The sequence below is a fragment of the Sinocyclocheilus rhinocerous genome, unplaced genomic scaffold, assembly GCF_001515625.1.
Source record: "Sinocyclocheilus rhinocerous isolate Xijiao unplaced genomic scaffold, SAMN03320098_v1.1 scaffold898, whole genome shotgun sequence".
Lineage (NCBI taxonomy): Eukaryota > Metazoa > Chordata > Actinopteri > Cypriniformes > Cyprinidae > Sinocyclocheilus > Sinocyclocheilus rhinocerous.
Genome location: NW_015652144.1, coordinates 384,852 through 401,497, shown reverse-complemented (window position 1 = coordinate 401,497; position 16,646 = coordinate 384,852). Strand labels below are relative to the sequence as shown.

At 37.5% G+C, this 16,646-nt stretch overlaps 3 protein-coding genes across 3 annotated transcripts in view; 1 reads left to right on the top strand and 2 right to left on the bottom strand.

Annotated features, from left to right (window-relative positions):
- The window catches only part of LOC107713626 (cactin-like), a 12,958-nt gene extending 7,240 nt beyond the window's left edge, over positions 1-5,718 (top strand). The window contains exons 3-9 of the mRNA XM_016519198.1: positions 937-1,082; positions 1,164-1,326; positions 1,484-1,598; positions 2,407-2,599; positions 2,722-2,838; positions 3,625-3,974; positions 4,880-5,718. Coding sequence (XP_016374684.1) covers positions 937-1,082; positions 1,164-1,326; positions 1,484-1,598; positions 2,407-2,599; positions 2,722-2,838; positions 3,625-3,974; positions 4,880-5,370 — 1,575 coding nt within the window. The 3' untranslated portion in view covers positions 5,371-5,718. The remainder of the gene's footprint in view (positions 1-936; positions 1,083-1,163; positions 1,327-1,483; positions 1,599-2,406; positions 2,600-2,721; positions 2,839-3,624; positions 3,975-4,879) is intronic.
- Positions 5,719-6,479: 761 nt separating this feature from the next.
- Positions 6,480-14,962, bottom strand: LOC107713625 (semaphorin-4E-like). Its single transcript, XM_016519197.1, has 14 exons — positions 14,953-14,962; positions 12,676-12,821; positions 12,494-12,556; positions 11,894-11,992; positions 11,708-11,807; positions 11,360-11,470; positions 10,412-10,563; positions 10,133-10,305; positions 9,866-10,022; positions 9,551-9,774; positions 9,143-9,257; positions 8,706-8,863; positions 8,002-8,054; positions 6,480-7,919 (listed from the first exon to the last, which is right to left on the bottom strand). Exons 1-14 carry the CDS (start codon positions 14,960-14,962, stop codon positions 7,300-7,302), a joined length of 2,181 nt encoding a protein of 726 aa, XP_016374683.1. The 3' UTR covers positions 6,480-7,299.
- A 248-nt stretch (positions 14,963-15,210) lies between these two features.
- The window catches only part of stap2a (signal transducing adaptor family member 2a), a 16,883-nt gene continuing 15,447 nt past the window's right edge, over positions 15,211-16,646 (bottom strand). Inside the window, exon 11 of the mRNA XM_016519233.1 lies at positions 15,211-16,022. Coding sequence (XP_016374719.1) covers positions 15,967-16,022 — 56 coding nt within the window. The 3' untranslated portion in view covers positions 15,211-15,966. The remainder of the gene's footprint in view (positions 16,023-16,646) is intronic.

Here is a 16,646-nt window from a genome sequence, read left to right as displayed (position 1 = left end):
ATGGCTTGAATAACAGATAAACTATATTGTCGCAGTCGAGGGTTTATTGTCTTTGTTTTATCATTCAAAACGTTTATATGTTCTGTTTACTCAGTTACAGCTATAATAGCAATGCCTTTGTCCATATAAGGGATTTCCTGGAGGGTCACTTTCTGCTACTTCTGTGACTAAATATGTGGATTTTCTGTGCGAGGGCGCCCTCTGGTGTCCAGTATGAATGAAACAGACATCATGTGTTTATAGTGCTAATGGCCAATCCATCATTTTTTGGGGAATTTTTATTTATTTATTTATATTTTAATAAGTATCGGTTCAGACACCGTTTAGGCACCGGAACCGTTTTAAAAGTATCTATTTGGCACCGGTATCGGAAAAAACACAAACGATACCCAACCCTAATTATCGACACACTATCGTCCTGTTTAATACTGTAAAGCTGCTTTGACACAATCTGTATTGTATAAAGCGCTAAATAAATAAAGGTGACTTGACTTGTTTGTCATATAATTAAAGAAATTAGCACCAGGTGCCAGATTAACACCAATAACTTATCTGTATCTGTATCTTATCGGTATCTGTAAGTGTTATATCTCATTTAAGTTTTTTATTCTGTGCTTCAGAATACAATTAATTTATGAAATATGCTTAAAGTGCCCTTCTACTCCTGTTAGGATAACGTCAAATTGGACTAAGTAGTGACCTTGAAATTTAGGAAATTGTTGGTTGTTCTCTAGTTTTGATCTCCACTGTATATTATATATAAAAACATATAGTAATATATACTGTTGATTAGTTGCTCTAATTAAATGTTCTCTCACAAAAAAGTATTGTGTTTTTGTATTATTTAAAGTCTTAAATGCTGCAACCAAATTGCATTTGGGAAATGAACTAAAGACAAACTGAAGTGAAGTAAAGGTGTGAGATCTGTGTGTTCAGGTGAAGCAGCTGCGTCTGGAGCGAGAGCGGGAGAAGTCCATGCGCGAGCAGGAGCTGGAGATGCTGCAGAGAGAGAAAGAGGCCGAACATTTCAAAACGTGGGCGGAACAGGAGGACAATTTTCACCTGCAGCAGGCCAAACTGAGGTCGCGCTCTTCAGACGTGTAGTGTTTTCATACATACATGTGATTGGACCATTTGTAACGCGTTTCTGTGATGTGATGCAGGTCTAAGATCCGGATCCGTGACAGCCGAGCGAAGCCCATCGACCTGCTGGCTAAATACATCAGCGCTGAAGACGATGATCTGTCGGTGGAGATGCATGAACCGTACACCTTCCTCAACGGACTCACCGCCACAGACATGGACGACCTGCTGGAGGACATCAAGGTGTGTGATGACAAGAGAGATGAAAGATCATTTTAACACGTGATTGGGCTGCCAGTTCAGACATTTTTACACAAAATAGGATTCAAATGTGAAGTAACATTAATTTTTACCCAAGTTCAATGATGATTTTGATCTGGTTGTGTGTTTCTGGCTGCAGGTGTACATGGAGCTGGAACAGGGCAAGAACGTGGATTTCTGGAGGGATATGACCACCATTACTGAAGACGAAATCAGCAAATTGCGCAAACTGGAGGCATCAGGCAAAGGACCAGGTGATGTGATGACCCGCACTATTACATTTACAACCTGTATAGTTTACAGTTGATTCATTTTAGAGTAAATATTAAATGTTTAATTAATTTTAGTTATTTTAAGTTATGCTATTATTAAATAAAGTGTTTTAAGATTATATATACAGTGTTATACAAATGTTTTAGATAATTTGGTTAAAGAAATCAATACCTATTTTCAGAATAGATGTATTAAATTGACAAAATAAATAAATAAATACATTTATAATCTCACATAAGATTTATTTTTCAAATAAATGCTGTTCTTTCAAACTTTCTACTGATCAAAGAATCCAGTTTCACCCAAAAATATTAAGCAGGACAACTGTTTTCAACATTGATATTAAGAATTATTTTTTGAGCTGCAAATTGGTATATTAAAATGATTTCTGAAGGATCATGTGACACTGAAGACTGGAGTAACGATGCTGAAAATTCAGCTTTGCATTACAGGAATAAATGATATTTTACAATATATTCACATAGAAACATTTATTTTAAATTGTAATAATATTTCACAGTATTACTTTTTACTTTATTTTTGATCAAATAAATGCAGCCTTGGTGAGCATTAGACTTTATTATTTTTTTTATTATTATACAGTAGTTTATTTAGTATTATTGTTAGATTCATGAAACAATGCAAATTAAATGTAAATGTAATCGCTGAAAATGTTACATAGGGGATATATGAATATTATGCAACCCTAATGCATTATGCTATTTAGTATATTTAAAGAAAGTCCAGTGCACAACCCCTCATCCATCTCTGTTTTTGGTGTCATGTCAGGTGACCGTCGTGAGGGCATAAACACATCTGTCAGCACAGACGTGCAGAGCGTGTTTAAAGGGAAGACGTACAGTCAGCTTCAGGCTCTCTATATGAACATCGAGAATAAGATCAAGGCAGGAGGCTTCAACCTGGACATCGGCTACTGGGAGAGTCTCCTGCAGCAGGTGCGGGTCTACATGGCACGAGCCAGGTGCGTATCAGACTAGTCACTAGTAACTGTCTAGTACTAGTGACTAGTAACTGTCACGGGCCTCTGGGGATTTTTAGAGTTCAGTGATGTCTTACCTTATGGGTCTGTGTGTGTTTGTGAAGGCTGAGAGAACGGCATCAGGACGTCCTGCGGCAGAAGCTGTATAAACTCAAACAAGAACAGGGTGTGGCGAGCGAACCGCTTTTCCCCGTCATCAAAGAAGAGAATGAGCGGTCCATGTGAGTGATTTCACTTCCACCTGACCATTCAGACTGATGAATTTTTTTGTTTTTTACATTTAACTATAAATAACTGTATTTCCAAGATGGAAGAACAATTAACTGCACACAATCTAAATAACATTTAAATTTAACTGTAGTCTCAAATTACTAAAGTTATTCTTGAAATGTACCTAAAATATTTTTAAAAAATGTAAATAAATAATAATAATAATAACTTTATCCATTCCGAATCTGAATTCTGATAACTTTATCACTTCTGAATCTAAATGTTGATTATATGGCTGATAAATGCTAAATTACTATATTTCTGAGATAGAAATTGAACTGAACACAACCTTAAACATGCAACTTAGTGTGGTTTTGCAACAAAGTAGTATACTACCATTTGAAATGATAATTGTTGTATTCTGTGTACAGTTTTATATATTTTTTAAAGCATGCATATACAATACCGTACTTCCTACTAATCAGTAATGCTAATATGTCAGTGATTCAATGGTAATAGGAAATCTGCAAATATCAGTGAGAATATTTTATTAGAATTCTTAAAATATTTTTTATATGTATTTAGGCCTGGAAACATAATGGAAATTGTATCTAGATACTCAGCTCAAATAACTCTGAATTTGACTTCTAAACTAATTATAAAATGGGTCATCACCTGAAACTGCACTATAAAATATATAATATTTCAAAATGACCTTATCACAAATTCCTTGATTCAATTAAATGAATTACACTTGAAACATACCCAATTTGTGATTTGTCCATTTTGTTTCCCAGTAGCCCTACAGCGGAGGAATTTGCAGATGAGGAGCCGGGCAGCTCTCAGCAAGGTGACGATGGAGACAGACGGACCAAGAGGCTGGATGAAGAAGAGGGTGAGCGGTCTGGAAGGAGCAGTCCTGAGGAGAGAAAGGGAGGAGAGGGGGAGGAGGGAGAGAAAGATGAAGCCCCGGAGGCCGTGTTAACAGAGGAGGATTTGATCCAGCAGAGTCAGGCGGAGTACGACTCCGGCCGCTACAGTCCCACCCTCCTGCAGCCCTCAGAGCTACCGCTGGACACACACATCATCAACGTGGAGGAGGACCTGCAGAGACTCCAGCTGGCCCGGACACAGCAGCAGGTGACCGGTGCGTATCGCTCTGTTGCTTCATATACCATAGTCAAATTACACACATCACATGCTTCAAGATTTCAGTTATAGACGTGCAGCAGGAAGAAAGGTAAAATATAACCTTGGAAAGGTTATAGAATGTAATTTCAACATTGGCCATAGGGAGGCACAATCATCTTTTCCCTCCCTTTTGTAACTCACCATGCTGTATCAAGGGGATGAAAGTGCAGGAAATAGACTCAGGCACACACTTAAACTCACCTAAAGGGTAAAGAGTTTGTGGATAGAAAAATATGTAGAAAATTAAAAAAAATTGGGGGTTACAAACAGCAGAAATACAGGAAATTGATTCAAGGAGGCACTGAAATTCACCTTAAAAACAGCCTTTAATGCTTCCATTCTAATGGACTGATGGTTACAAAAGAACATGTTTAACTTGAGATATTTTCAGGTTTAAAGTTGTGAATTTAACTTGGAATATCGCATAAAATATTTGCGAATTAAGCACTGTTTCCATTCCATGCAATGTGATTGGTTCACTGGTTAGTCCAGTTATCCAATCACATAATCTGTTGAGGCAAAATCACGTCTTTTGTTGTGTATCAAGGACGTTTCCATTGTAGTTTATGCACTACAATTTAAATTCAATCCATCCATACATGGATGGAAACCAAGTTCTAAAAAATGCGGCAAAGTGAATAATGTGGTCAACACCTCTAGAGTTGTTTCGTAGACCTGTAATTACAGAAAATTAATCAACATCATGTCAGCCAATTGGAAATTAAGAATTCAGTAATCTGTATGTCACTGTAAAGATACTTTACTGTTAGGAACATAAAACTATTTTATCGTTCACATTTGTAAACACATCTGTAAAGATTCACTCGTGCTAATGCTAACTTGTATTGTCTTTTTGAACAGGCGATGCAAATGAAAGCGCCGAAGATGCATTCGTGCGTCGCGCTAAAGAGGGCATGGGCGGCGACGAGGCCCAGTTCAGCGTTGAAATGCCTTTGACTGGAAAAATGTACCTGTGGGCCAACAAATACCGTCCACGTAAGCCCCGCTTCTTCAACCGCGTCCACACCGGCTTCGAGTGGAACAAATACAACCAGACGCATTACGACTTCGACAACCCGCCGCCCAAGATCGTCCAGGGCTACAAGTTCAACATCTTCTACCCTGATCTCATCGACAAGCGCTCGACTCCGCAGTACTTCCTCGAGCCCTGTCCCGACAACAAAGACTTTGGAATACTGCGCTTCCACGCCGGCCCACCATACGAAGACCTCGCATTTAAGATCGTGAACCGTGAATGGGAGTATTCCCATCGCCATGGTTTCCGCTGCCAGTTCGCCAATGGAATCTTTCAGCTGTGGTTCCACTTTAAGCGATACCGATACAGGCGATGAAGAGGACGAGGTTGAGTTGTATTAGCAAAGTGTTGAATATCGGGAACACTGAACGTTAATCTTCAAATGCTGTAAAATTGGTGTAAATCTAGAAAAAGTAGTACAATCTCTGTTTATTGATTTCATTAGCATCTTCCGTTAGTGGAAGAACAGGTTTTCAACAGAATAGACCTTAATATGTGATCTTGTCCTTGTTGAAAATCCTGTTTTGTACATTTCAGGCTCTTATCTGGCATTCGATTACTTTTTTTTTTTTTTTTATAAACGTGTTCGTTGGTTGAGCTTGAAAATGCTATTTTTGTACTATTTGCTTTTGAGATGATACAGTAAAGATTTACTAATTTTTAATTGCTTAACGTCGTCATTTGTGCTCAATTTTTAAAATAAATTTTACACCTTGACATTTAATTTGTTGTTCATTGGAAAAAGCCATTTACAAAGAGAATTTACAGCATTTTAGGTACATAGATGGTATTAAAGTTAAAATGAAATTTCTGCAGTACATTCATATAAAAAACACGCAACATAAGCTGCATTCAACTTTGAGTCTAAGATGCAGTCATTTGACACTTGTCTTGGTATCCTGAAGATACAGGAAGTTCATTCTTGTCCATGTGGAATTGCCTTTAAAGGCAACATACTTGGATTGAATCAACAACCACGGCAGGTTTTAACAAGATGGCATGTCTCGTTTTTGCCCCTAAAACAGGAACACAACCACTGAAAATGTCCAAAGAAAGACTCTAAATAGTCTCTGCCTCAAACTTCAGGGCTCGCAGTCAGTCCACCTGGAAACAAAATCATGTTTACAGGATGCCAGGTTCATAAAATGATAACTTTTGAGCATGAACTAATCACTGGTTTTGAGTCAAGAGTTTGTTTGTGGCAAAAGTTTGTTTTGTAGCAAGTAAACAACAAGCAAAACTGTATTTTCAGGCCATTCACCCCAAGTACGATAACTATAAAGTTGTAATAATCATTCTAATTCTAAGAGAAAAGGAAGTCACACCACAGCTATAAGGATAACACCAGAATATAATCGCCTATTGCTGTGGATACTATTATGGTTATTGTTATAGTTATCTTTATAGTTATCGTTCTTGGTGTGAATGTGACTTTAGGCCTATTAATGTGGTGTAATGTATTTCACATGAACCACATAAAAACAAAATTAAATGTGGTAGGTAACTTATATTGGTACATGATCAGACATCAGTCATTTCCTGTGTAAGTGGGCAGTTCTATAAGACTATACTGGGCCTTTCCTAATACCCACACTTGCGTTCTTTGCATTGAACCAGTTGCATACTTTGATGATGACTACGTTCTTATTTCCTGGATTTGGCCCAAGTGTTCAAGTCGGTGTGAAGACTGCAAAGGCTTATAAATAAAACAGCCAATTGTGACATTAGAATGAAGATGCTCCAGTTCACACAGAAACACTCAGGGTCCTAAAACTCGCACTTAGCACATGTTTTAATGTAACGCTATTTTAACGTATGAAACAGCATTTATGAAGCAGTTCATGTTAGAATGTTGAAATATTGCCAAGCAGTTTTTAAAATTGACCATTTCCCCATTCAAGTAGATGGGAGTTGGTTTTGCATGACTGAAATAGCTGCCCGGTGGCGTTGCAAATATGACCACCAAGTGATTTGACTGTCCTTGAAAAGTACTTTGGTGATTCTTGGACACAGTAAGCTGCAATGGAGACAGACCTTATGCAAAAAAAGTCTGATTCAGTGTCTTTGTTTTTGTCCATTGGACATGAGCGATGGCATTTAGAAGGTATAGATTCATCAAGGACAAAAAGTGGGTCAAAACAGCAGTTTAGTCAAGAGTTAGCTGCAAAAGAGGAGCCAGCCTCAGTGGGCTTGGTCTGTATATAAATGACGATTAGCCACATTAGCAAGTCTGTGCATAAAAATCTCAAATCTCAGATTCATCTATATATTTCATTGTGATCTGACCTGAGGAACCAACAGTGGTTGAGAGTCTGTCCGTTTCTCTAGAGCTGGAGTACCTCTGGTCGTTCACATGGTTGTTGTTGCTGTTCAAGTTCACCGTTGATGATGCTATTTTATGTTCTGGAAGCTGGTTCTCATACAGACTTTGTTCGCACCTGTTCTCCGTGTCCTTTACCCTCCTGTGGCAAAACGGCAAAGGAAAATGCCCTTTGTACAGGTTCCAAATTACTAGCATAGCTAGAATTAGTGACAATAACACCACCATGGCCACAAGTGTGTTTTCTTTTTCCTTAACGTTGTGTAGTAATGCTGTAGTCCCGGATGCCGACCACATTTTTAGATCATATGCTACGTGCTGGGTTTGGTAATTCCGCTCTACAGAACTACAGGTGTAGCAGCCGCTGGCGTCTGCGGAGGCATTGAAGATCATCAGGCTGTCGGACAGGATCTGGAAGGTGTTTGACGCTTTGATGGGTCGTCCGTTCAGCTGCCATTGAACCTGTGCCAGGTTGGAATATGGCTGGCACCACAGCTTCACGGTATTGCCGTGGAAAAACGAGACGCTGACTGACTTACTGTCCTCTGTAACACAAGTTCCAGATGTTATTTTTAGTGTTTCTACCAGAACATACAGTTTGAAGACTCTGGGATATAATACAAGTACCTATTTGTGGACATCGGCTGGCATCACCATAACTCAAATTCTGAATCACAGTGCTGTGGAAGAAATAATATTACAGCAATCAGCAATATGCCAATATCAATATTCATAATGGTGTGCACAAACAATAATCACAAAAGTTTGAATTAAGAACACATTTTTGCATTTTCTGCATAATTTCCTGTAAAATTTCCATTCATGTGTACAGTCATTTTACTTTTGACAATAAGATGAATTACAAAAACCTCATTATTAGCATGCATATTACTAGCATATTGGCTGTTTATTAGTACTCATAAAGCACATATTAATGCCTTATTTAGCATGACCATATTTTAGATCCTTAATCCTACCCCATACCTAAACTTATCAACTACCTTACTAATTATTAATGAGCAGCAAATTAAAGAGTTTACCGAGGCAAAAGTTGTAGTTTATGGTTAGTTAATAGTGAGAACTGAGAAGTGGTCCCCAAACTAAAGTGTGACCGGTAATTCTCACTAATTTATGCCGTAAAGCTTAATACAATACAGACGATAAAGCAATAAAGACATTAAAACAAATACTACCATTATGTATTCATACTTTATTTCTTAAGCAATAATATAATTTTATTGTATTACAGTAAACAATGCTATTTTTTGCATGAGAAATGTGTTTAGCTGTCATTAAAATAGATTTGTAAATAGATTTATTTGACTTTTGACCTGGTTCTGTGTGTGCTGTTTATGGTAGAGCATTGGTCAGCATTGAGGTCCCAGCCACAGTATGGATCCCTGGCCAGAACACAGTCCAGACACGTGTGGTACCGCCCACATTCATTGATGGACAGCTGAACCACGCCCACATCCGAACCCACGTACAGCTGTTGTTGGGATGACATCACACATAACTTAACATAACATCTCTATAGACAATAATAGAAATTACAAACATTTTGACTCTTGCTTCAGTTGAACATAAAATATTCCTATAAAATTTGTTAGCAGCTATTTAAGCTTTGACTTAGAAAGCCATTCACCCTAACTTTGGTGAACCAGTTAAGCTACAGGAATAAAATTAGCTTTGCTGAAAAGAAACAGACACACAGCTCATGATGTTGCTAAGTGAGCAATAAACATCAATAAATGCATCTGCTTATTACTTTGGTGTTGGAAAGTCGCAGTATCTTCACTGGCTCTGAGGGCCCAAATAGCTGAATCTCTTCCATAATGGCCATCTCTCTGTTATAATTCACAGCTTTCAGTACTGAACCGCTAACGAGAAGAACAACAACGTGCAGTAAACGGTAAAACTGTTTGCACTACACACCAGTGTGTTCAAAATGAAAATAATACATTAAAATAACATGGTAAGACACACCAATTTGCAATATCACGCAGCAAAATGAACTGTTTTGTACAGCTAAAAGTAGCTGGACACGGATTAGATCGGAAGCTAGACCCATAGAATTTACAAATGGCCACGCCCTTTTTTACGGGAGAAAAAAGTTGGATACTTTTGGAGGGTTTACTGATTATAAACACTACAGATTTGCATAAAGGCATCTTTACTTGTGCCAATGAACATGACTTGATGGCTGGTCCTGTCCAAGGCCGTTGCTGTGGCCACCACAATTCTAGTGAAAGCAACGCCTCTCTTCACCAGCAGGGGTTTCTCTCCACTGGCCTTGATGGCCTGGTCCATCAGAGGCTTGTCTTTAATAAACTGTAAGGTTTTGTCTGGGAGATCCAGAGATTTGGTGAAACCCATTTCTCTGGCATGATTATCAACGCACTGTAATTGAAAACAAAGTGAAGGTTAGTGAACTCTGGGAATCAGTGTTATTGAACGAGTGCTGAACCGAGTTACTGAACAGAAGACTCACTGCTCCCGGTCGGGGATCGGGGACATCAGCTGAGTACATCACCCACTTCACGAACGACGTCTCAACGGGAACAGGAACCTTAAACTTGCCCTTTGAGAACACGGTCTTGATGTCTTCAATTTTGTATGCACATACCGCGGAGTACTGAGAGGAGTCTCTGTTGATCAGAATCAATGTTTCATAATTAATGAACTGCACAACATCCACACTATTATTGAACTGAGAAGAAATACTATCTTAGAAGAAACAAAAAGATCTCAAACTTACAATTGTGGGGTAAAGACAGCATAAAACACGCAGGTGGTCCAGTCACTGGGGCACAAGTGGAAAACATCCTGGACCAGAAGAGGCAGGTTGTTGTTTGGAACGGGACAGTCAAGCCTTGCTTTTAGAAAAGAAGTCCACTTCCTCTGCAGCGTCCTCTGCCCACCCAAGTCTCCCTAAGAGAAATGACATTTTGCATTGGTGTAATATGTGGTATAGACAGAAAATGCTGTAATGTTTCTCAATACAGCTCATATGACATAAGACACGATGGGAGTTTACCTTGCACACGCGAGCTACTCGAGAGACGTCCATCTTGGTGTAGGAGTCATATTCCACTGCTGTCTCACTGAAAAACAGATAGAGCTTGTCATCGTCCCCCTCTGGGTTCGATTCTCCCTCCCGTATGTGGGCCATGTGGATAAAATTTGGTTCTTAAATGACAAACAAAAACACATATTTCAGTTACTATCACCTTCCTGTCAGTATTAAGGCATTTTCACCCACACCCACTGCTGTTTTTTGTGTTTTCATACCATTCTCTGTAAATGACTGTCATACTCAAACCACCCTGTCAGGCACCAACAATCACTCCGCAGTGAAAGTATGTTAGATTATACACTTGTTTTAATGACAACCAAACCACTGTTATACATTGGCTTCCCATCAAATGATTAGTTGGTTAGATAGAATTAACAAGCATTTGGACTTAAGTACCCAGGCTTGATTAGTTACAATGGTTAATCCCTGCTAGTAGATGGCATAAAAACACCATTACGTTGGAGTTTTACATTTGACTGGTCAATGAAAAGTAGAATTCAAAATCAATTTCTTTGCAAACAACATATGATTAATTGCATGGCAAACCGTAAAAAAAAAAAAGCATTCAAGTGTTGAATGCACCAACCAAGAAAACTGCAATTGAAACTAATGGAAATGCTACAAATAGTATATTAGTATTATCATTAAGTGCACAAAAATAAATACATAAAAGACAAACATATATAAAAATAAAATAAAATTACAACTTTCTTATAGTCATGTACTGAAAAAGCCACATTGGAAAAAAATAGTTGACATTTTCTAAACAAAGTGTAGTGGTGTTTTCCTGGGAAAAACTGTTATGGGTTGTTGTAAGGGTACTACAATGAGTTTGCAAATATGTTCTGGCTGTTTTGAACCATACTAGGGTTGGAGGTTTGGTTAGGCGTCACCATTCTTGTATCTCACCATTGAGCCAGGTGCTTGAAAACTCTGTCCGTATGGATTCCTCTGAGCTGCGCATCATAACCGGCTCTGAACCCCGAAAGTTCAATGAAGTGGCAGAGTACAATACTCCATCTGCAAGAGAGAAAAAACAAGATGTAGTAAGTAATGACTTTGAAAATTACTGGTACTAAAGTAACACTCTATTATATGTCTTGGTTATACTTTCAAACAGTGTGATTCAATATAACTATCAATACATTTACAATTATGCATTTTTGGCAGATGCTTTTATCCAAAGTCACACTGCAAAGTACACAAGTACTTTTATCGTATTATACTCAGCATCATAAATAAAGAGGCAGTACGTACCAACCATCTCTGATGTGTATCGCTGAGAAGGATCAAAGGGACATTTCCCCTTCCCATCTTCTTGTTTACCCTCTAAAGTCAGATTACCATCTGCATAGGACTAAGAGAATGACATGCAACAAACACATAAAGCGCTATATACTGGACATTTTATGTTCATAGTCACTAATACTTAATGAGACTCACCATATAGTCACAGGTTGGGATGAATGCTTTGGTTCCACAAACATACATTCGGTCATCGTTTCTTTTATGAAGAATTCTGATATAATTTTTGCAGTCATTCTAAAGAAAAAGCAAACAATGCATCCAAGTGGGAACTACGTAATAAGTGGTGACATGATGTGAAGTGAAAAAAAAACTAACCTCAGTTCTGACCAAGCAGAACCAAACTTCCGTTTCCTGCATGTTTATTGGTATGTTTGACTTTTACTTAGAATTTGATTTATATCTATTGATATCTGCTGTAATTATCAATATGAAGAGACACTCTCTTGCATGTTGTTTTGGTTAGACAGTCTTAAAACATCCTTAAACATCTAGTTGCCTTGCTATCTGAATAAAATATGAAATTCATGCAGATTACACATTTTCTATTTATGTAGAAAATGAAGATTGTCCCATGAAAAGGTTTTAAAAATGAATACACTTATCAAAGTTATCAAAGTGTGCATATCTGCTAATAAAGCAAGACAAAAGTCTATAATAAAAAACATTAAACGCTGGTGCCAGGAATGCATTGTTTAAAAACATATATTAATGAGCACAAAAGATGTGAAAACTCACTGTAGCATCTTTTCCCTTATTGGAACAGTCTATTTGCTCCTTAATTGTGACTGGCCAATTCACCTGTGGAGAATCAATACAATTTACCATCATCCATATACACAAAAAACTCAGTCTGCAGAATATTATTAAATGGATTAGCAAACAAATACGTTTTTGTAAATATGCATTTAAGACCTCACCGTGGCCTTTTTGACTGTAATGTCATCAAGGTCGAGGGCAAAAATGGCCTCCCTGGCACCCAGGATGAGCATGTTGAGATCTTCCCTCAGAAGCATAGTGGTGTAGTTCCAAACACCCTCCTCACGAAACAAACGTCCTCCATTACCTAGCAACAAATGAAGGATTCAGATTATCTGGACAATCTGGATGAACTTGCTCTGTACTGGCACATTTTTTTCACAGATGAATCATCATGGATCAAGGTCGAATGAATCACTGCTAAAGTTTGTTTTTATCTAGCAAATCGAATCTTGTTGATAGTGAACAATATAAATATGAATTAAGCTTTTTTTTTGCAATCATTTAACAATAAACGGCCTGAAACAACAATTATTGACCACCATGCAACCAAATTCTCAGTTAGTCTCTCAGTTCTCCTGTGCTCGCATGAGTGGTTCCTCTTCAAACACACACACACACACACACACACACACACACGTATGCACATGCACGCACACTGTTTCAGCCCTCCAGTGCAAAACAAATCAAAAGTGGTCTAAGTCTCAAAGGCAGCAGAGTGTGTTGAGAGTCATGGCTCTGTAGTGAATGGAGCTCATGGTGTCTTCTGCTCTGTGTGAGAGAGCATTAAACTGCTCGGATCCTGCAGAGTGAAGTCAAAGACATTCTTCCACTGGAGAGAAAAGAGAGAGAGGAAAAAAAAAAACATGCTTTTAGAAGCTCCTCAATCTCAAACAAGTGATTGACAGCAAGAGAGTGCGTTGCAGAAAGAGGAGTGTAGGAGAGGCTGTATTGTTTTCTGATCTGATTTTCAAGAAAGCCAAGTTTGCAGCTGTAGTAAACAAAAGAGAAAACTGATGTTGATTTTCTCTGTTACAACCTTTGAAAACAAATTTTGCATTCACATTGAAGAAAAAAAAAAGACGTAAGGGTGTTCTCAACTCAGCGTCTTTGCGAGGGTCATTGGCTCATTGTAGCTTGTTTTGATCCAAACTAGTTTTTATGTTCATTGTGACATTAATTGTTACAATTATTATTATTTTTTTTTGCAAATTCAGATTATCTGGACAATCTGGATGAACTTGCTCTGTACTGGCACATTTTTTTCACAGATGAATCATCATGGATCAAGGTCGAATGAATCACTGCTAAAGTTTGTTTTTATCTAGCAAATCGAATCTTGTTGATAGTGAACAATATAAATATGAATTAAGCTTTTTTTTGCAATCATTTAGCAATAAACGGCCTGAAACAACAAGTATTGACAATTTCAACCGCATTCCTTCGTTTAAGGTTGGTCAACTGCCCGCTGGGTAGGCTATAGACATTTTTAAAGTTAAATATAGGCCTAGACTTTGTTTCATGAAGCATTTGTCATCCAATTACAATAACAGAATGAAATGTTGAGGTAAAAGTTTAAGGTTACTGACGTCCCTTGTGGTCAATATAAACCTGACAGGGCGATTCCGATTCGCCTCTCTTGAAGGGATTTATTTTGCGATAAACCCCTTGTCATATATATTTATTTTGGCAAATAACCGGATATTTACCTAATAGCTAATTAAATAGTTAAAGGTATTTTATGTTTTACTTGTAAGTTATATTTGCTAAGCTTTCTCTGAAACAGTCCACTTAATTCGTCCCCGCAAAAACGAGTCCCTTCTTTTGACAAATGTTTGTTCTTTTGCAAACATCTTCTTCTTACTTACTTTAACTACTACACTCTCCTGGAATTCTAGTAATCAAAAGGTTTATACTCACCACAAAATGTATACTGAAGATCTCCGTGTTTTACTGTTAGTAACGTTTTCAGTCGCAAGATGGCGGCAATGAGCTGTTATCATGAAAATAGGGCCGCGGACAAACAACATGTAAAACTAGAACAGCGGGTGAATTCTACAAAACCTTCCCTTTAATTCCCATAAATATCACAGTTATGAATAACAATAAATTATTTTAACATCACATGAAAACATATCTACAAAGTCACAGTAGCACCATGCATGTTCATAAAACCGATAATGACAGTTGGTCGATCAGGAACACAAATGCAACCGTCTCACAACCCATCAACAAACGCTTACAAATCTGAGAAAAACTCACCTCTAGAAGGCTGAATTGTCCTTTATATTCAAATACCATTTTATGAGAGCAAAACCTGCTTCATAAACTTGGAAGTTTATCCTGCAAATGTGTCCAAAAGCATCATACAAATTTTAAAACATAACAGATCTACTGAGACACTAGGAAGCAGGGTCAAAAATTAACTTTTGCCACACCTCTGTTCATGGCCACAAATAATTCCTAATGGCCATAAACTGCTTCATATTCATTGAGGGAAAAATATATTTGATCCAGTCACGACAGTCGTTTGAAAAAAGAAAAACAGCTGAAACCAGCCCAAGATGGTTGAATCATTTTAGCTAGTCTTATAGCCTCATAATAGCTGGTTTTAGAGGGGTTTTGACCATTATGCTGATTTTAGAAGCTTTACATGGTTTCTTTACAGCATGTCACTTTCAGCAGTGAGAGTCAGTCTTACAATTCAATTTTAAATAATGTATTAATTTCACATTCATAATAAAGTTAGCATTTTTATTTGCAGTCCTGTAGATCAAACAGCAGAGCATTGCACTAGCAATGCCAAGGTCATGGGTTCAAATCTCAGAGAACACTGATTAAAATTCAATCAAAGTCACTTTGGATAAAAGCATCTGCAAAATGTATTGCTTTTTATTAACCCAATTTATATGCACGTTTGGTGCTTGGCGAGTGTTAATTTTGGACCCTACCTCGAACCATACCAGATTCACATTCATCTGAGCATTTAGATCACTTCTCTCCAGTTCACAGTTAGTGTTTGATTAAAACCAGTAATACAAGTCCTTCATTTTAAGACGAGTTTGATGTGCTTCTTTCTTAAATGTGTGGAAATGTCCTATGTCCTCTCGACTGATGGTTTGACAGTAGAAACCTGAGTGTTATTGTCTAATTAATAGAATAGAGAGAGTAAGAGGTATAGAGAATCTTGGCTCCGATTTTTCCCATTTAAATTTCAATAGTCTCAACAGAAATGGCATCATTCTGTGACGGCATTATTATGAGGCAGGATAAGCTGGTGGACCTCCGCTCTTGTGTTATTAATAGAGCCAAATAAAGTGGCATTGTTTCAGTCACACTGAGGGAAGAATGCCGATTACAGGGAGTCCTTGTCCGTTCAACAGGATATCAGTCTTTATTGGAAGGCACTGGAAGAATGAGACGACGAAGAGTGGGCAGAAACGAGGAGGAAATCACTCTTGACTGGTCCGTCTCTTCTCCAGCTTCTGTTTGAGCTCGTCTGTGAGGCCTGTTGGGAAGAAAACTTATTAGTCATATTTTAAATATACAGTCATATTTTCACCTTCATGTTCGGTTAATATTGATTTTACTTTCAGTATGTCTGGGGTCTGTGAGACACCCCTGCACATGGGAAAAAAAAATTAAATACTGTTGAAAAGTTTGAGTTATGTAAGGTTTAATAAATGCTTTTCAAAAGAAGTGTCTTCTGCTTACCAACGCTCTTACCAATGCACTTATTTGATAAAAAAAAAAAGGTAAAAACAGCAATATTATGAAATATTATTACATTTTAAAATAAAAGTTTTCTATTTGAATGTTTTAAAATGTAATTTATTTCTGTAATGCATGATTTTCAGCATCATTACAGCCTTCAGTGTCACATGATCCTTCAGAAATCATTCTAATACATTGATTTGCTGCTCAAGAAACATTTCTTGTTATTATCAAATTTTGAAAACAGTAGCAATGCTTAATATTTTTGTGGAAACTGTGATTAAAATTTTCACAATTCTTTCATGAACAGTTCAAAAGAACTATTTATTTGAAATAGAAATCTTTTGTAATATTATGAAATGTCTTTACTGTCACTTTTGATCAATTTAATGTATCCTTGCTGAATAAAAGTAATTTC